Source organism: Lycium barbarum, chromosome 2 (assembly GCF_019175385.1).
Source record: "Lycium barbarum isolate Lr01 chromosome 2, ASM1917538v2, whole genome shotgun sequence".
NCBI classification, from domain to species: Eukaryota; Viridiplantae; Streptophyta; class Magnoliopsida; order Solanales; family Solanaceae; genus Lycium; species Lycium barbarum.
In genome coordinates this window covers 150,248,319-150,269,479 of record NC_083338.1, presented here as the reverse complement: position 1 = coordinate 150,269,479, position 21,161 = coordinate 150,248,319, and the positions used below count along the sequence as shown (strand labels likewise).

Genomic DNA, 21,161 nt, shown 5'->3' with positions numbered 1-21,161 from the left:
TATCTATATTATGTTATTATTCATACCTTACATACTCAGTATGTTATTCGTACTGACGTCCCTTCTTGTGGACGCTGCGCTCATGCCCGCAGGTAGGTAGGGAGACGGATCAGACCCGTAGGTCTTCTATCAGCGGATTCTCAGGAGCACTCCACTTTCTTCGGAGCTTCAGTCTATTTGGTATTGTCCTTATGATCATTTGTATTCCATGTAGAGGCTCGTAAACGTGTGTGTACAGTTAGATATTTTGTAGCTCCACCGATTCATATTATGGTATAATATATTGGAGGCCTTGTCGGCCTTATTTTGAGCTCTTGATACTTTACTGTTAGCCTTGCCGGATTTATGATATACGCTGTGTTGTGGCGACCTTGTCGGTCCGCATCTATACATATATGCTGAATGATCGGATATTCCTATGTTGAGCCTTTTCTACGTGCAGGTGTTCTTTGAGTTATGATTTATAATGTTCAAAGTAACGAATAAGTCAGGTGGTTCCCGACCTACGGGTCGGAGCCCGTCATACTCCTGGTAGGGGTGTGACATATACACACATAAGTGTTGGGATCGAAATAATCAGGGCATCACGCGGAAGCTAATAATTTGCAAACCTTGAATGACGATAAATTGGACAACAAAGAAAATATTCTGAAAAGCATAATATTATAATATGGTTTGGTCAAGTGACCTACATATTAAAAAATCTAATTTAAAAGAAAGCATTAAAACTGTGAAGAGAATAATCTTCCCATAAACAAGACTATCTAAACGACTACATTGTGAATGCTATTATGTTCTGCTGTATGAGATGATTCTTCAATTTATAGAGGTCCAAATATTTTCTTCCAAGACAAGGATTAGCAAAGTAAAACTTAAATTTGGTACGAAAATCAGGCAAAACCCCTAACAAATCTCCCATTTTGGCCTAGATTTTCTTGACAAAACTTTATCTATCTTCTTCACATATTCTTCATCATTCTGCTTGCCATGGTTAAAAATAAGGTTAAAAATATTATGGGTTAAAATTTTGTTTAAAAATATTTTTGCTTTATTTTTAAAGATGCAACAACAACGATGTTGAAAATGTTGTTGAAAATTCATCTCCACGTGTAGTAGTCTGACAAAATCTTCATTATCGTCAATAAGCTGTAATTTGATCTGAATCTGCTTTAAATATGTCTTCAACCTTGTTAAACCATTAGCTCTGAAACATCGGCTCTGATACCACTTATTGGAATCAAAATAATCAGGGCATCATGCAGAAGCTATCAATTGCAAACCTTGAACGATGATAAATACGACGACAAAGAAAAGTATACTAAAAAGACATAATATTCTAATAGGGTTTGCCCAATTGACCTACATATGAAAAATTAATATAAAAAAGCATATAACCTATTGAGAGAATTATCTGTTATATCCCGTATTTTTGCATATTCGGAAAATTGGAAATAATTTTGACTTGTAAAAAATAAGGCCATATTTTGATTTTGATTTAATATATATATGTGTTGTTCATGAAATGTTGATGTAGAAATATGGAGGAAGGCCAAGGGCAAAATTGAGAATTTTGAAAATTAGTTTCGCGAATTACAAGATAAGACCCATAAGTGAATTGGGCTAGAAAAATTAAATAAAAAAAATAAAACAGAAAGAAGAGGCCCAATCTATGTAGGGTGGCCGGCCATGTAGAGCTATGGCCCAAGCCCATGGATATTAAATTCAAGTCAAATAAATAGATAAGGGCCACCATTTGTCTTCATTCTAGAACAATCAAGAAACAAAAAAAAATAAATTGAGAGCACAACAAAAGAAGGCCATTCGGCCGAATAGAAAAGGAAAAAAAAAATTACTTGGAGCCTTAATCCTTGGTCCAAAAATTCATCTCTTTTTGAATTCCTACTAAGCTCAAGACCCTCTTCAACGTGGTATAATTTTCGAGGCAAGAAAATACTTTGGTGACAAGTGTAAAAATTCTACTCAAATGAAAAACATTGAAGAAAAGGTAAAGATTCTATCTTTTTTTTTTGTTATGGAAATTATGTGATTTTATTATAGTTTTATGTAATTATGGAAATGGAATTGCTAAAATATGAATTGTTGTTGTTGTTGAAGAAATTGGAAGAAGAAAATGTGACGTTGTGACCTTGTCACATTTGTGGAGATTTCGAATGGAGTATGGTGATAGTGGGATTGTAGAATATTTGGTATAATTGTATGAAATGCTTTTGAATTGTATTTGGTTGATCTTGAATTAATAATGAATATGCGAGCCTTGGAATTGGCTTGAAAATGCGTAGTTGAATTGAGTGATGATGAAATATGTAGAAAGGAAGGTTACTAGTGTTGGAATACGTTTTAAATTGGTTTTTGATGTTATTGGTATGGTTGTTGGTATTGTTGGTATGGTTGTTGATGAATTTGGCCGAGTTAAATTCTCGGAGATGTTGAATTTACAGGGAGATGCTGCCGAAATTTCTGTAGACAAGTACTAGTTAGAATTGAATTTCTAAGTACTTGTAGCTAATATTTGGTAATTGATAATATTATTGTAGATATTGGAGAGCCCGAGACTTGAGTCGGGATTTGGTTAGCGAGCGATTGAGGTATGTAAAGCTTACCTTTCTTTCTTTTGGCATGACCTTTTTGGAATGAACAAATAACGTATAAGTATGCTTCTAAAGAAAATCCTATTCTTAGAGCCACTAGGATGACTAACATCTTTGACCTCCATAAGCTATTCCATATGGCCGGATACATATTTTATGATGTTCAAAGATTCTATGTGTTATGTTCCGAATGTTGTTCGAAAGAAAAACGAGAAGACTAAAGCCTTTGATGAATACTTTGATATGAAAATATGGTCTTAAAGTCCCCATTTGATTTGATCCATAACATTATCCGCAAGTTTCCTAATATGAAAATGTGATCCATAATGATGTTCGAAAGTCTTCTAATATGAATGATACTTGAATTTCCAAGTATGACTTATGAAATATTTTCGGAAGGTTCCGTACTTTGAAAGTTCGTAACTCTCTCATACTAATTCCGATTGACCCGAATATTATTTTTGAGCTTTCAGATGTTTGTAAATATATTTGGCTATCGAGTTTGAAATTTATTTATGTACTTATATGCATATGGTTTCCGCATTACTCCACTCGTGCATACTACTATTACATCGTTCGCCGGATCTCGGGCCGGTTCTGTGATCGTGCGCACTATGTTATGTTTGACAGTATGATGTGTTACGGTTCCCGAGGCCTCGCTATAGGGCCGGGTTCCGCTTATATACGGCGTTATGATGTGATATGGCATATGATATGTTCTGATATTGTGATATGATATGATGATACGATATGTTCGGGGATTGTACGGAGATTTGAAACCTTCTGGAGTATGATGTGTGGTGGCGCCAGCGTCGGGGTGGCGACCACGTTCCTGAGCCCTATGCATGATTTTATTTGCATATATATATTTTCAGCACAAGTTTTGATATACTAATTCTGTATCCATTTTCTGTACTTCTCACTTCAGTTATGATTCGGAGTACTGTATTTCATGCTTTACATACTCAGTACATATTTCGTACTGACCCCCTTTCTTCGGGGGCTGCGTTTCATGCCCGCAGGTACAGACGTTCGTTCAGGTGATCCGCTAGTGTAGGATACTTATTCTGCTGTTTGGAGTACTCTTTTTGATCCGGAGCTCATATTTTTGGTACATACCTTCTGTTATACATGTTCTGTATATATGACTATTTGGGTACGACGGGACCCTGTCCCGTCATCTGTTTCTGTTATGGTTTGTAGAAGCCTGTAGACATGTATGTGGGTCATGGGTCATGTTTGTTCGATTATGTTTGTGATTTGTGCCTTAAGCGGTCCCGTTTGCTATTATGGCCAAAACGACCCATATGTTTGTATATGTATGTATATCGGGGCGATGTGTATTCCGCCAGCCTATCGGTTTTGGTATGATATGTCTGTACAGGTGACCGCTTAAGATGATGTTTGTTTTCAGTATCTGTTCAGAATAATGTATGCTAAATTTGAATAAGTCTTTGATATGTCGATCTGGTGAGTAAGTCTGTATGGGTGTCCAGTTAGGGCACTAGTCATGGCCCACGGGGCTGGATCGTGACATTATCTCCCCCCTAAACAAGACTCTTTAATGACTACATTGTGGATGCTATTGTGTTCTAGTTGTGGAAGGATGTCTTCAATTTATAGATGTACAAAACTTTTCCTTCAAGATAAGGATTAGCCAACTATGGAAGAGAATTATATTTTTTCCTTTCAGAAAAAGTAAAAACAATTATGGTAATACTTTGACTTTCCTTCAAGGGAAAAGTAAAACTCAAATTTGATAAGAAAATTAGGGCAAAACCCCTAACAACAAGCACGTTGCCAAAGTAGTGGCCCGTTATGGGAACACACTACCAAAAATCCGTGGGCATCTTATGTACTCCCTCCGTTTCTTTTACTTGTCCACTTTGAATTTTTCACGCTCTTTAAAAAATAATAAATGAAGTGCATAATTTACCAATGTATCCATATTAGTTGGTGCATATTTTTATTGGATTTTAAAAATGATTTGAAGTGAATAATTAATATTATGGGTAAAATATGAAAAAATAAATTGTCTTTTCTTGATATGCTAAAAGTGACAAGTAAAAGTGAAAATTTATTTTTGAAATAGTGGACAAGTAATAGTGGAGTAAATAGTTTGTCCTCCGTGGACATTTCCGGATAAATAGTTTGTTATTGTGGGCATTTGGTGTTGAATTTGAGTAAGCCCGCCCAGTTGAAGGTCCGGCCCATTAACGGACTTAAAACCCGAAACCCCAAGTATATATTTCGCAGCTTCCCTTTGTAGGCCTCATTGAGAGTTGAGACTATCAGATATTTGAAATTCAAATTGTCTGTGCAACTCGGAATGGCTCGTACAAAGCAAACAGCCCGTAAATCTACCGGTGGAAAGGCTCCCAGGAAGCAACTTGCTACTAAGGTCTCCTTCTTTTTAAGATTTATGTGAGGGTATATAAGTGCTACATTTTGCAATTCTTGGTTCGGGTTTTGGATTATTAACAATCTCTTTAACTAACGTTAACGGGTCAAACACACTCTTGACGTTAAGATGAAAATTTGGCTTAAGCTTAGTCGAGTTTTAAGATTTATGAGGGTATAAGTGTTAGATTTTGCAATTTTTGGACGAATTTTCTGTGTTTATTATACTGATTAGGGTTTCAAAGGTCGGTTGGGTTTTCAACTATTTCCTTCCAGAATCCTTGAATGTATTTTATTGATTTTCAATTTGATTAGTTGCAATCTCTTTGACTAACGGTAACGGGTCAAACACATCTTGATCTTAAGATGCAAATTTGGCTTAAGCTTAGTCGAGTTTTTAAGATTTATGTGTTAGATTTTGTAATTTTTGGATGAATTTTCTGTTTAGTTATGCTGATTGGGGTTTTGTTTTTTCGATTTGGTAGGCTGCGAGGAAGTCAGCCCCTACCACAGGAGGAGTGAAGAAGCCCCATCGTTATCGACCTGGAACTGTCGCTCTCCGGTACTTTTTGCGTCCCCTATTTTGAGATTGTTCTTTGAGGATCACGTTTTGGCTTAATCTGATTTAACGATTTGTTACTATGTATGCTACAGTGAAATCCGAAAGTATCAGAAGAGTACCGAGCTTCTCATCCGGAAGCTGCCATTCCAAAGGCTTGTACGTGAAATTGCTCAGGATTTTAAGGTAAATGTCTCTAACCTTGTGATGATCAAATTGTTGCTCCCTCCATACCAATTTCTATGACATTGTCTATTTTGGTGGATGTTTCAAAATGTTTACATCATTTTACTCATAATGTAGAACCTTGTGATGATTAGAATATCATTTAGTTGCTCCTTTGATTTTAATTTATATGTCATTGTTTCTGTTTGGAATGTTTCAAACTGTTTGACACTATTCTACTCGTTAAAAAAACATTGGACCCCATTATATCTCTATAAACTTTCAAGTATATAAATTCACTAAATTATTCACACTTGTAACTTTGATATGATGTTTACTTTCTTTTCGCTACTGCTGTATTTTTCTCTTTCGTTATAGATTAATAATTGGTGCCAAGTCAAACACCTTGTACAGAAAGTGAAACGGAGGGAATATCATCTTTTCGTGTGCTTGATAATATAGTTGGACTTGGATGATGGACAGTAACACTTCTTTCTTTTGTATTTGTAAAACAGACAGATCTGAGGTTTCAAAGTCATGCGGTGCTTGCGCTCCAAGAAGCCGCAGAAGCATATTTAGTTGGTCTCTTTGAGGACACCAACTTGTGTGCCATCCATGCTAAGAGAGTCACCATAATGCCAAAGGATATTCAACTTGCAAGGCGGATTCGTGGAGAACGAGCTTAAGCTGATCATGATGTTGATTAGTGATCAATATCTTTTAGGTTGTTCGTGTAATGATCAATCTCTTTTGTTAATGATCAATCTCTTTTTGGTTATCTCAAGGACCTTATCGTGTTCTATAAATTCTAGTACTGGGTTTGGTGATAGATACATTGATTAATATGAATTGCTGATTCTGATTAGGTTCCCTTTATGGTTCTTTTGATGATCTGATTTAATCCACTGTGCTGATGTGGTGGTTTCATGTGAGTTCCATTTTCCTATTTGGCTTGCTCGTTGCTTTTGGCCATTTGTTGTGAGGCTTTCTGATTTGCCCATCTGGAATTGAGCTTATTTGGTTGTCAATAGTTCACACCATTATCGAACAATATGAGTGCTATGGCCCATATCTTCATGCCCTTGAAACTGCTTTGGTGCAACATAAGGTCAAGTGTGATTTTCGGTGATTACTTCTACTGGACAAGTAACGTCATCACCTTGTGATCATCGAACTTGCATCCTTTTCCTGTAAAATCTTTTTTTTTTTTTTTTTTTAGGTTGGGGTGTCCTACCATATTCAATTGAAGGTGGAACAAAGATAGGATTACATACTAGTGTACTTGAAACATATCCTATGTACTTCAAACATATTACACCAATGCATCAAGGTAAAAATGAAACGTGAAATCCAATTGTTGCTTAACAAGTTGGCATAGCAACAAGTGGAACATGTAGATCCATTTTGTGATTCATGCGACTCAGACAAGAATCCTATATCTTACTCACCCAGTGCTATTCTAATTGAATTTCAAAGATTTCCCTCGCTCTTAGTCAAGAACGACATTTACCTATTTCAAAGTTTCCTTCCTAAACTTGATCGTATGGTACTGCTTACACTTTGAAGCAAGCCATTTCCTGGACGCTTGTCATTCTTTTGACAACCGAGTATAGCTAGAAGGACATGATGCAATTACTTAATTTCAGTACTTCAATATTTCAACTTCGACTATAATATTGAAACACTTCTTTTTGGTCACAAATTTTCAACATTCACAAACTCTTTTTGGTCAAAATTTTTCAACATTCACAAACTCTTTTTCCCAAATAAAGTTAATGTTCAAACACAATCTCTATTTCTTCTTCAAATACCTTTTTTTTTCTTCTCTATTTCAAGTCAATATTGTCCAAATGCGTATAAAAAGTATTGAGTAGTATATTAATTGATCTAGAGGGAAATATTTGGTATAAAAATACAAACAAATACATAAACAAATAAATAAATAAATAAATAAGTAACAAAAACGTTGAGGTTTAGAATGTAAATTTTGCCACATAATGCTATGAAATGGGACCTTGGAAAATGATATAGTTTCCTCCTACATTAAAAAATTCCTATTTGAACCATTCTTTTTTTAATTTTCTTCAGCGTGAGCTCGTGACGCAATGTGGATGAAGGCATTGCTTAATTCTTCAATGGAGTTTTTTGTTTGATATTAGACTCGGTTCTATAGCTTACTTCGACAGAATTATTGACGTACATTTTCTCAACACGACGTCTACAACAGAATATATTAAGAAAAAAGAGAGAGTACGAATTGGTCTTATTTATGACACATGCATGTCACCTCCTCGGAATCCATATTATGATTTAAATAAAGCTCAAGTTTGATTTAGGTAGATTGAAAGAAATGGTCAATAGTATTTTATAATTTTTATATAAACATAACATTTATATGGTTCAATAAAATATCGGCCCGAAATCTTTATCCGCGGGCCTGTTATATTGCTCCTTTGGAGACCTTCAATCTTCACATACGACTCTGTATCAAAGAAATGCCTTTTTTTTTCCTTAAAAAAAGCAAAAAATAGTTTGTTATTGTTCTATTTTTCATTTAAGGGTCAACCCAGGGTACTATAATTGCTCTTCAGGCACAAACAACTCTTATTAATCGTGCTACAAGTAATGCCCTATATTCTTCAGAAGTACAGGTAACACACTTCAATATATGTAGGAATATATTCTTCAAAGAGAGTGTATGCCATGTCAAATTCCAGGAACAAAAACTGTCAAATTACCAAGTTCAGGAGGATAATTAGGATTAAAAGTACTTCCCGTGTGCACTGCATAGACGATGTCAAGTTTAGAAGTTCTGAGGTATATATATCCTTGTGGTTTAAGTAATAAAGGACTAATCTTTCTAAATGAAAAGAGCTCCCCGAACCCTCCCACCCCCCCCCCCCCCCCCACATCACCACCCAAAAAAAAAAAAAAAAGGTTTACGTGCATCCGTCAAATTATTCTGGCTTTTAAAAATAAAAACAATAATAAGTGACAAGCATTTTAGAGCGTTGAAGAAGCATGTAAACACTATATTCAATGGAGTTCGAGACGACTTTTTTTTTTTTTCAAAAAATCCCATGCCACCACAGAGATTTGACAGATTGTGACAATCACAATATCATCCTTCTTAATTAGTCAAAGTTTTGGCTTATTTTAAAAGAAAAAAATATACTACTTTAATTGTAATAAGATAAGAAGTAAATTAATGAGGGGATCAGCACGCCTTTGTTATTGCAATAGACTACAATATTTCAGTAATCAATACAAAAGAATCCATTTTATCATGCTTACAACATCTCAAGAAACAGGAAAAGAATGTTTCCACATCATACCTACTATTACTATTAAAATAGAACAAACCTCTTTTTTTTTTTTTTTCTACTTACTATCTTTTTATAGAGAAAATTACACTGTATATTAATTGGGGTAACAATGCTACTAAAATTGTCTTACAAAAAATGACTCAACTTCTCTCTCTCTCTGCCTTCTTATATGTTTGTATATGTTGGTATAAGTGTCTGTACATGTTTGTATATTTTGGGCTATTTTTTGTAATGTAAGTTTTGGGTTATATTTTTGCAATGTAAGTGACCAACTTGTATATTTATGAAATTTTTCCTTTTTTATATCGTTTCGTTCTTGGGAATTAAAAGGACAATATGATGCACTAATTTAGCTCCTACTCTTGGGGGATTTAGGGAAGAGCCGGACCATATTAGGCCTTAGGTACACATGATAACTTTATCTCGCATTTCTGCAAGAAATTATTTTGGTGGTTTGAACCGTGACTTCCTGCTCATACGAAACTATCACCATTACGCCAAGGAAAGTAAAAGATCATAAGAAGACATTTATTAATAAAATCGAAAATGAATGTTGTACAAAATTAAGCAAGCATTTATCTATACACATACATTAATCCAACCTAGTTACTGAATCCTGATCCAAATTCCTTCACTAGGTATGTCTTGATGAACCACAAATAACATATAGTAACTTGTTGGTGCTAAATTACTCGAATTTGGAAAGACTGAATTGATTTTATAAGTTGAATTTCCAACTCGTGTCACGTTTCCACTTGAAAGCACAAGCATTCTTTGGTTCATAGTAAATGAATGCGTGTTAAATCCTGGTGCAACCATTGTTACCTTGACCAAATTCCTATTAACTGACCCGGGTACAGTAAATCGAATATTGACCCGCCCCCCGTACTTGACTTTACGTCGGGAAGCGGGTGAAATGATTTGGGGGTGTAAATTTGCAGATTCTGAATCCAAATATGATGGTGAAAATGACTGTAAGCTTAACTCCGTTGGAAAAAGTACTCCTGTGAAGTTATAACGCGCATGTGGATTACTGCCACCAACCAGAACTCGACCATCTCGAAGCAAAATTGTTGCTGAATGGTACATTCTTGGTATAGTATTTGGATTTTGTACCTCGAATCTAGAATCAGATGGGTTATCGGGATGATAAGTAACCGGAATCAAAACGGGGCTCCTACCAAGTTCCCATCCAGCCGTGCCCGAGGCCGCTCCGTTGATGATCAAGATGTTTCCGTTTGGTAAAATCATCATGTCACCCATTGTTCGAGCTAGTGGCATGGTCTCCATGGTCCACTGTGGATTCAGGTCTGTAATAGTAATCCGACCGCAAGTATTTAATGCACCCAAAAAGTTACCTCTTTCTGCGCTGAGGTATGAGCCTCTTTTTGTCCCACCACAGACCAAAACCTCAGCTTGAATTGTTTGTGCTTGTAAGTTCTTTAATGGAAGAAGAACTGCAGAACCCGTGCTTGGATAATTTCTAGGGTCGCCACCAGGTATTTGAGGATACGTCTTCACCACCGCGTTCTTTGTGTAATTGAACAAGATGGCTCGATTGTTCGCAAAAATGAATAGATTTCCGTCCACATTGAGAAAAACAAACGGGTAAAGATTGTTCTCCTCCCTAGGATCATTAGTCTGTTGAAGAAAAGGCAGGCTAAATACGTTGTTGGTTGAAGCAGTCTTGGGATAAAACTCGTAGTTAAAAGCATCACGGCCACCAATGATTATTTGTCTGCCATCAGGCAACACATGATTGGTGGCATACCACCGACTTTGAATTAGGGCACCTCCTATCTCCTTCCAGTCACAGGTGCTTCTATTTCCATCGCATGGTTTAAAAACTCTTACAACGTTTTCGCCATCATTGAAACCACCAGTTTGGACCAAAGTACCATCAGAAGTAGCAGAGCCAGAGGAGCACCACACGTCGGTCTGGACCATGAGGGGTCGTATAGAGTTTGTGGACACGTCATACTCAACAGAGTGAGCAGTGCAATCGACTTTCAGGGTGAGGTCATTACGGTTGTTGCGACATTTGCCATCAGGCAACGAGATGTTAGATGCGCCAAAGTCAGTACGGTCGTACATGACAACTCTGTCATTGTTGAGGAGTTGCATGTGCATGGCGGAAATACCGATGTTGGACATCAGTAAATCCCACTTTCCACCGGCGGCATAAGCCAAGTTCCGGTGACATGGTAGTAGCAGAAGCAGAAGCAGCTGACAAAGAATCAAGAAAGGAATAACTGTTATTATAGTGGTCATTACTTCTGTAATCAATATATTTGTGTGTATATATATGGTTAAATGAAGAGAAGTTTAAGGTAGGGATGTCCTTTATATACTATCAAGTTGGAGAATATTGCAATCAATTAAATAATTAAATACAGTATTGTTTATTACGAAAGAAAGAATATTTGGTTAAAGATATTGATATTAATGTAATAGAATATACTGTGTGTAAACATTAGTATATATTTGCTATCAAGTAATGCGGAGCACGCATTAGACCTTAGGAAGCGTTTGGCCATGAAAATTAAATATTTTTCACCTTATTTGAAATTTTGAAGTTGGAGTTGAACATGAAATTGTGTTTGGTTATAGTTTTTGCAAATAATATTTGGTTGTTTGAATGTATTGAAAGTGAAAAAAAAAGTGAACAACATTTTTGTTGTTTCCAAATACAACTTGAACTTGTATTTGGAATTTTCATGGCCAAATATTAATTTTCAAATAAAGTGAAATAATTTTCCAAAAAAAAAGTGAAAATTTTTCATGGCCAAACGGGTCCTTTTAATATCTTATTACTCTACTACTTATCAGGTGACCCTTTGTTGACTAACTATAGGGAACCACGGAGTTCAATTGAATCATTTTGGCTGGAATATTTTATTGTGTAAATTATAAGATAATTTTTTTTTTCTGTATATATGAATCATTGAATCACCTTTACATAAGAAAAAATTCTACTGTAGTGATAAAAGGGGTTCAAAGAGTCTTTAGAGTAAATTTAAATTCTAAGCATGATTATCTAGTGTGTTTTAGAATTGCCTTATATGAATTTTCGGCTCCAGTACATATAATTATAATTCAATACTTGCTGGCATTTGCTAAGTACATACTGATGAATACATCGGCATCGTACCACTCGTATTTATGCTTGTACCTTTTAACATAGCAGCTCGTCTCCGCATACAAGTGAGATAAACTGGACTTAGGAAACACCAGTTTTTTTTTCCACCCCTCCCGTAGGAGCTTCCCCCTTTTGATTCGAACCCACAATCTTCGGGTTGAAGGTGCTAAGTGCTAACCATCTCAACAACCCCCTTTTGTCAAGGGAAAGTCACACAAATACAACTTTTTCAAATGGTAATTAAAAAGATTACAATTACTTTTAAAAAATTACATAAATACAATTTATTCAAAATTTTAACTTCTTAATTACAAAAATACAACTTTTTACATTCCTAAAATATCAATAATACTTAATTTTAGGAGTTACTACCATTAATGCATATACACTTTTTTACTTTCTCTTTCTTTCAAAATAATTAGAATGTAATTTTTCAAATAAACATAACAAAATCAACTTCAAATACCATATTCTATCTACCTTTTTAAAAAGCTTTTTTTTCCCTTTCGTTTCCTCCTTTTTATTCTTCTTTTTTTCATTTCACTTGATGATGATTCAATTAATTCTCTGTGACTAAAAGAAATTATTTGAATATATTATATTAAGAAAAGTACATGAAAAGATATGATATATGGAAATATGGTATACGAAATGTACGTGAAAATATACCTTAGAATATGGTATATTAAACTGAAAAGATGATAAAAAAATGTTTGTGAATATAATAGTAGAAATTAGTATATTTAAGCTTGTATATTATATATAGTACATAATATATTAATATTATTTGTGTATATAATATATAATATTACTATATAATATAATATTACGATATACCTAATATATGAATATATTACTCTCTGTGCCAACCAATGGTACTCTACAATAACGTATAAAGTATACAATATACAATATATAGATAGAATAATATAATTACTTATGGATTACCACTAAAATAGGATCTTAATTAATAATTGACACCTCATCCCATTAAACTTGGCTTCCTTTCTGCCATCACATATTTACTATACATTTTTTTTCTCTCTCTTCCATGAAATAGGAAAATTAACTCAATTAAATTTATATTTGTATATATTTAAAATAATAACAATATATGCTTAATATATACAATAATGTATGTGGTCAAAGATATATATATATATATATATATATATATATATACTTTTTGTTTAATATACATAAGAATTTATTTTATATATAATATATACTAGTTAATATACATAAAAATAATATTATATATAGTATATAATAGTGAAATATACGTATATATAAGTACAAGAATATATATACTTGTTCAAGGAATTGTATAATATATATCATATAAACAGTAGTATACTATTTTATGAATAAATGCTAGCTGAGTATATTGAGATATTTAAAAAAGTAATTAATGTGTAATTTAGTTAATATGTATTTAATTTGATTATCACTAATATAGGACACTCCTTATTATTGGTCTTTTATTCATAGCAACATTTTTTTTATTTGTGGTATAAAATTATACATTTACCCTAAATATAGAATATATATTGTAGATTATGTAATTTAGTTAATAGTTGTAGATCATGAAATATTTTACTTATTTACTTGTATTTATGTAACTTTTCCTTTTGTCAAACACCAGTTTGCCATTGTACTTGTAGTTGTCAAACGGCCCAGCCCAACGTCTGTTATGGATTCAGTAGCCCAGTCTATCCATTCATTCAGAAGGGTTTGCAAAATATTAGCCCAGCACAGCACCAGTGCTGGATTCAGTAGCCCAGTCTACCCATTCATTTAGAACTTAGAAAGGTCAGCAAAATGTTAAGCCCAATCCGACCTTAGTATATGGCCCTCAACGGGATAAACTTAAATAATACTAGTCATTTTTCAGTTCCGGTGTTTAAAAATTTGTTATTGTTATAGAGTTTTAAATTTCACACGAAATTGCATCTGAGAAATTTGAAACTCGTGACAGTAACTATTTTTCAAAGATAAGGCGAAAAAGTGATCAGTGGACGCTATTTCTACCTCCCAACATCACCACCCCCACCTGAAAAAAGGACAAACAAAAGGGGAAAAGAGAAAGATTATAAAAAGATATTAGAGTTGAAGCATAATTATATTGTTATAATGTTACTTGCCTTGATCAAAATTTAACAAGAATGTCAAATTTCCTCCTTTTTACTTCTTCTCACAACGGGCTAATACACTCAAAAAAATTGAATAACCCAAATTACATTAGCATAAATAATTGGTATTTGGGTGTTAGCTTTCAGAATGACAGGTCATTGGGATATACAAGAAATATACTCTTTAGTTGGATATATAATTCAGACATACTTTTAACTTGGTCCCAATTCATATCTAAAAAAAATAAAAGAATAATAACAGTTGAGAGCTAGAGAAGACCTTAATAGAATTATTAAGTACTCAATTGTCAAAGATCTAGTTTGCTCTTTCTTTTAGCGTGTGATAATCATTAGATTCAGTTCGTTGTTTAGACATCAGCTAATAATTCGTTTAAATTCTTAATATATGCTCACGTTATGTGAGGATTTATTATCACATAATAGATGAGTGATACAGTTAAGATACACATTATTATTATAAATAAAAATTGGTCGGACCATAAGTTGGAAACGAACTAATAAACATTTAGCGGAAACAAAGGTAAAGTTGAGTATTTTAATTGCAATATGGTTGCGACCGAGATCATCCGACAAATCGAATGTGGTTTATGTTAGGTAGTTTATCTTATTCTTTTCATTCTATTCAAGATATTAAAAAAAATAAAAATCTAAGTCTTTTGTTATTGTGCAATAGATTGAAATATTAATTACAAATTAAACAAGACAATTGTCTCTGATCTTATATTATAATAAGTCAAAGTAAATAGCAAAACGGGTCTTCGCATACACTAATTGGTAGGAAGTAAAAGAAAAATCTGAAAATAATTTGTAGTGTCAAATATGGTTAATTGATCCTGACCCAAATTGCCTCGCTTGGGATGTCCTGATGAACCACAAATAGAAGATAGTAACCAGGTGGCGCCAGTTTACCCGAACTTGGAAACACACAACTCACTTGATAGGCAGATTTTCTGACCTGTCTTACAATTCCTCTTGGAAGTACCAGCATTCTTTGATTCATAGTATTTGTATGTGTATTAAAACCGGGTGCAACCATCGTCACTTTGATCGAATCTCTGTTTAGTAACCCGGAAGCAGTAAATTGAATGTCAACACGTTGGCCATACGTAAATTTAAGATGCGAAGCGGGAGACATGATTTGTGGCCGCAGATTAGCAGATTCCGCATCCAAATAGGATGGTGAAAATGCCTCTAAGCTTAAGTCTGTTGGAAAAAGAACTCCGGTGAAGTTGTAAAACTCATTTGGGTTACTACCACCAACAAGAACCCGACCATCTCGAAGTAAAACTGCGGTTGAGTGGTACATTCTGGGTATGGTATTCGGGTTTTGTACCTCGAATCTAGAATCAGATGGGTTATCGGGTCGATAAATCACCGGACTCAAGACCGGGTTCCTAGCAGTTTGCCATCCAGCAGTGCCCGATGCAGCTCCATTGATGATCAAGACATCTCCATTTGGTAAAATCACCATGTCACCCATTGTCCGAGCAAGTGGCATGGTCTCCATGGTCCACTGTGGATTCGGGTCAGTAATTGTAATCCGCCCACACGTGCTTAATGCACCCACAAAGTCACCTTTTGTTGCTCTGAGGTATGAGCCTCTTGGCGCTCCACCACACACCAAAACTTCAGCTTGAACTGTTTGTGCCCGCAAGTTCTTTAACGGAAGAAGAACTGCAGAACCCGTACTTGGATAATTTCTTGGGTCGCCACCAGGTATTTGTGGGTAAGTTTTCACTACGGTGTTCGTCGTGTAGTCAAATAAGATAGCTCGATCATTTGCGAAAATGAATAGATTTCCATCCACATTAAGAAAAACGAACGGGTATAGATTGTTTTCCTCTCTCGGAACATTAGTCTGTTGAAGAAAGGGTAGGCTAAATACGTTATTGGTTGTTGTGGTCTTTGGATAAAACTCATAGTTAAAAGCGTCACGACCGCCAATGATAATTTGCCTTCCGTCAGGAAGAAGATGATTGGTGGAATACCACCGACTTTGAATTAGGCCAGCTCCCATTTCCTGCCAGTCGCAAGTGCTGCACGGTTTGAAAACTCTCACCATCTGTTTGCCGTCGTTGAAACCACCCGTTTGGACCAAAGTGCCGTCAGAGGTGGCTGAGCCAGAAGAGCACCACACGTCGGTCTGGACCATGAGGGGTCGCACCGAATTAGTGGACACGTCGTATTCAACAGAGTGGGCAGTGCAATCGACTTTCAAGGCGAGGTCATTAGGGTTGTTGCGACATATGCCATTGGGCAACGAGATGTTAGATACGCCAAAGTCAGTACGATCGTACATGATGACTCTATCATTGTTGAGGAGTTGCATGTGCATGGCTGATATGCCAATGTTGGACATGAGTAACTTCCACTTGCCCCCGGCAGCATTAGCCAAGTTTGGGTGACAAGGCAGTAGCAAAAGCAGAAGCAACTGCCAAAGAATGTTGAAAAGAGGAATTGTTGTTCTAATTGCCATGAGCTATGAATTTTAGACAAAAGAAGATTGAGGAAGTGAGTTTTGAGAAGAGGAGGAAAGTGTGTTATGAAAATGTGAGGTGGGAATGTCCTTTATATACTGTTGGGATAGTTACCTTGGTAGGAAATAATAGTACCAGAAGCAAATAATTATAAAAGTTTGCACAAATAATTCCGTTTGGTGACAGTTTGTTGGGAGAATAAACCAGAAAGAATATTGATACAACATTTCTTAATGTAAATTAGTTCTTAGGAATACTTGAGGAGAAAGTCAACACCATCTCCAAATTAAAGAAACAAAAATAGAAAGTCAACGCATGCTATTGCATCGGCCAGCTAGTCATCTCCTCGTAAAAGTGTCTGAATCCATGAAAAATTTACTCTTATCATAGTCAATTAAAGTATTAGGAGTACTATTTATACAAAATCGGAACATTGGAGTTTAAATTCCCTTTTTCAATATTGTTTTGGAGCGGCTATTTGATTCCATTTCTTAGGAAAACAAACACGGTGGAACTGTATCAAAAGTAAAAGTTAATTGTAACAAAGATACAAGCAGATTTTAGACTACAATACAGAAAAAAGAGTGCTATGAGCTCATGAAATGGAAAAATAACTAAAAAAGCAAACAACAGGTAATACGAACAAGTAATAAATAAAATAAAAATATAATTAATTAATCATAGTTAGGTGATAAAAGTTTATATATAATTTAGGTACTTTTAACCTGGTAGAATATTATCCCCGTTGGTAAAATAACAATAATACAAATAGAAAAAAGAGTCCACAAAATTTTAATAAATGGATTTGTCAAACTATCGTGTCCTAGTAAGCCGTTTGTTCGTTGTCTCGATACCATTTACTCCCTACCTATTTGTTTTCATTCTTAAAGAGAATATGATTCCCATGGCCATGGTATCTATTAATTTTAGTTTTGTAATCTACTTGTTATATATTCATTAGCAGAAATTTAAAATAAATAATGCTGCTTCTCTGCACGTATTAGAGAATATTTTCGCAATTATTTCAAAAACATCGTATTGCCTATAGCTTTTCAGTGTATCGGCAAAATCAACTACCATTCAAATGTCCAAATTCATGCAATTCGTTTACCTTAATTTCCGCTAAATTGTTATTAGTTTGCTCCCAGCTTATGGTACAATATCGTATTTTCGATCATTTGACAGCCGAATAACCAGTGTATATTAAAATAAGGAACCATCTTGGAAGATTAATTTGCCCCTTACATTTATTTAGGGATGAGACAAAACTTTCCAATAATTAATTTGTTTTAAGCAACTAAGTTGATTGAATTGTCGATACAAAATTTTGAAGCTTAAATTAAAGTTAGAAACAAAAAAGGTTTTGACCTTCTATGTTGACACCGAGCAAGATTACCCCTCTTCAAAATTTTCATGAAATTCGTAAATATGAATTCTATTGAAAGTAGTACTATTCTTGTCCCTCTCCTTCTTCTTCTCGACTAGAACAGGCATTGCTTCGTCCTTAGAAGATTTACTCCTCTTCAATTGAATATCCATCTTAGTTTTCCTACTAAGGAAACTTCCAAATATATGTAATCCACCTAACCATTTAATTCGTATACACTACACACACATACAACTTGACTTTCGGGAGGAAAAGTTTTGTGTGACCCCTTCCTTTTTATTTGGCGCCTAAATAGTGAAATGCTATCCTTTTACAACTCTAGAAGCTAAGCAAAACCACTAAGCTAATTGCCTACGTACACTTGAGCAGTGCTCAAACCCGAAGGTGCTGGTGAACTTGTCGTAGAGTTCATACTGAAACCGATTGCTCGCGCTGCAAAGTGATTTGCTCGTGTTGTTATCCTCCACCGAAGAGCTCAAGGGATTCGTGTGTGAATGTCAAGATAAGATGACTCTATCCAATCCATATAGAAAATTTGTTTGGTAGATACACATTTCAGTAATCAACATAATCCGATGGTGTAAAAATATATGCCTATTGTTAATGCATCAAAATTAAACTCATCCACAAAAGGTTAGTTAGCATGTGATTCACTTTACTTTAAACCATACATCTTTCTATTGATTTTATTATTTGAAGGATTATTAAGTTTTATGCATTAACCATGTATGAGAGCATCGATTAGTTACGTAAAATATATGGTAAATAGCCAAACATATTGTTAAATTATTTAGACAATATACAACATGTAGCTCAGACTTTGACAAAACTGGGATCTCAGGCTTTGGTACAGTTAGAAGTTCGGGCTTTCAGACGGCTGGGATATCGGGCTTTGGGACATTTGGAAGCTCGGGTTTTGGCGAAGTAGAAACTTTTGGAAATTATGGTTTAAGGAATTTCAGGGAGAGGCATATGCAGAAGGCAACATGCAGTTACTGTAGTTATCATGTGGTCAGGCACAAAGTACATAAATACGAGCAGTAAGAGACCGGAGGATAAATGTTTAGTTTATTAAAAGAAGCTTAGAGAAAAGTATCTTTTAAGAGCAAATGAAGTTTTGATATTTCATTGGTTTTCCATCTTATTATATATAGGTTTTACATGCATGCAACAAGAGGGATTTTAATATTTTTATTGTTGGCAAGGGATATGCTAGTTGAACTTCTCACCTATTTGCCTGTCGATATTATAGTATTTTGAATTAGTCTTATGGTCGCTATATTGCTCAAATATAGATGTATAAACAATATATCTACTAAGGTAATAGTCAAAATGTATCGTCATCACATCTATTATGCTAACATTTGGAAATATATGTCAGTTATACGAAAATAATCCAAATATACAAATCTGTTTGGCTGATACATAGCGGCTCAATCTAAAGCCAAAACTTAAAAAAGGTCTTCAGTTTATTTAATAATATAGTTTAATTTATTTGATGTGTATTCTCGTAGTTTTTTAAAATACATGGTAGTTAATTATATTTTGGTAATCAATTATTTTCAGTTGACAGTATAGCCAATTCATGTAATCTTTCGTTAAGACATTAATAGGTATATATAAATTATTGTACGTCAATATAACACCAAAGGTGTTCAAATCTTAGGTAAGTTCTTACTGATTTTAGTTTTGGAAACTTTTTGTAATTGTGTCAATTATTACATAAACTATTAAAATAATTCTATACGTAATAGAAATATTTAAAAACATAATTGAGATTCCATCTGACCTATTTTTTATGTTTTAGAAGATATTCAAAGTTAAAACAAAGTCTTTTTAAAATAGAATCATTTAATAATCTTTTAAAATAGAATCATTTAATAATCTACTCAGTTTGAGCTTAAAATGTCTAAAAATGCACTTAAAGAATTGAAGAAATTTTTTACAAAGTCAAAATTATAAACATGAATGATTAGCAAAAAAATATGAATTAGATAACACTATGAAGTAGAAAGTAACTGCAAATTTAATTGCCTACAACATTCAACCATAATTATATCAATCATATACTAATAATAAATACATATTACATTTATATATAAAATGATTAATTTTAAGGCCTTAACTTATTTTTTGGGGGCCTAAAGCCACTGATTTAAGCCACCCCTAGGCCCTAACTATAATTTGATGGTGTAAAAACACATACATATACGGATGTCCATGCACAGAAAGTAAACTCATCCACAAAAGGTAAGTTAACGTGTTATTCACACTTTACTTTTGATGGTACAGCTTTCTCTTGATTCTATTATTCGAAAGATTATTTTAGTTTTATGCACTAATCATATAAGAAGCATTGATTAGTTACCTAAAAAGATATGGTAAACAACCAGATATATTGGTTAAATTATTTTGACAATGTAACCTTAATACCGTTAGTGTATATAGCTATGTCTTATTTAGGGAAAATATTATATATTCCATCGAGACCTTTCTCCAATAATTAAACTTGCATGTTTTAACTTAATTTCCTTCATTATTAACCCGACAAAAGTCAAACTAAGGCATTAATTTATATGGAAGGGCTTGTTTGACTTCTTGTTCTTTTGTATAAAATAAATACTTAAAGTACTAAATAAAAAGATTTGATGTTTTCTCCATATCAGCATACATTTCAGGCCAAGCCAATTATACGCTTAAATCATTGTATGTTGTCATATTGCCAGACACATTAGGTAAGTACCTATACCAATTACTAAATCACCCGATTAGTCGATCTTTAGGAGTTAATTAAGTGCACGAGTATCCTTGAAATGTCATGGAGATTACCTAATGTTTTAGCTGTTTCGCATATTATCATCATAATTATAGTTAAGCTGCTTCTGCATGCACGCACGTTTTGTTTCTTGTCATTTGATTATTCCTTCGGATTGGTTCCTTGTGTCG

The 21,161-nt window shown here is 34.2% G+C and overlaps 3 protein-coding genes across 3 annotated transcripts; 1 reads left to right on the top strand and 2 right to left on the bottom strand.

Annotated features, from left to right (window-relative positions):
* Positions 1–4,851: 4,851 nt before the first annotated feature.
* On the top strand, positions 4,852–6,603 carry LOC132628093 (histone H3.3). Its single transcript, XM_060343800.1, has 4 exons — positions 4,852–5,010; positions 5,495–5,571; positions 5,664–5,754; positions 6,249–6,603. Exons 1-4 carry the CDS (start codon positions 4,939–4,941, stop codon positions 6,417–6,419), a joined length of 411 nt encoding a protein of 136 aa, XP_060199783.1. The 5' UTR covers positions 4,852–4,938; the 3' UTR covers positions 6,420–6,603.
* A 3,062-nt stretch (positions 6,604–9,665) lies between these two features.
* On the bottom strand, positions 9,666–11,330 carry LOC132623820 (aldehyde oxidase GLOX1-like). Its single transcript, XM_060338636.1, has one exon. It carries the CDS (start codon positions 11,328–11,330, stop codon positions 9,666–9,668), a length of 1,665 nt encoding a protein of 554 aa, XP_060194619.1.
* Positions 11,331–15,174: 3,844 nt separating this feature from the next.
* Positions 15,175–16,827, bottom strand: LOC132623827 (aldehyde oxidase GLOX1-like). The gene has a single exon (XM_060338646.1). It carries the CDS (start codon positions 16,825–16,827, stop codon positions 15,175–15,177), a length of 1,653 nt encoding a protein of 550 aa, XP_060194629.1.
* Between the last annotated feature and the right edge of the window lie 4,334 nt (positions 16,828–21,161).

Bases quoted from the DNA above. Each gene is read 5' to 3' on its own strand.
- LOC132628093 (XM_060343800.1), top strand. From the start codon at position 4,939: ATGGCTCGTACAAAGCAAACAGCCCGTAAATCTACCGGTGGAAAGGCT. The intron at 5,572-5,663 runs GTACTTTTTGCG...TGTATGCTACAG, and splicing joins CCTGGAACTGTCGCTCTCCG to TGAAATCCGAAAGTATCAGA. The intron at 5,755-6,248 runs GTAAATGTCTCT...TTTGTAAAACAG, and splicing joins AAATTGCTCAGGATTTTAAG to ACAGATCTGAGGTTTCAAAG.
- LOC132623820 (XM_060338636.1), bottom strand. From the start codon at position 11,330: ATGACCACTATAATAACAGTTATTCCTTTCTTGATTCTTTGTCAGCTG.
- LOC132623827 (XM_060338646.1), bottom strand. From the start codon at position 16,827: ATGGCAATTAGAACAACAATTCCTCTTTTCAACATTCTTTGGCAGTTG.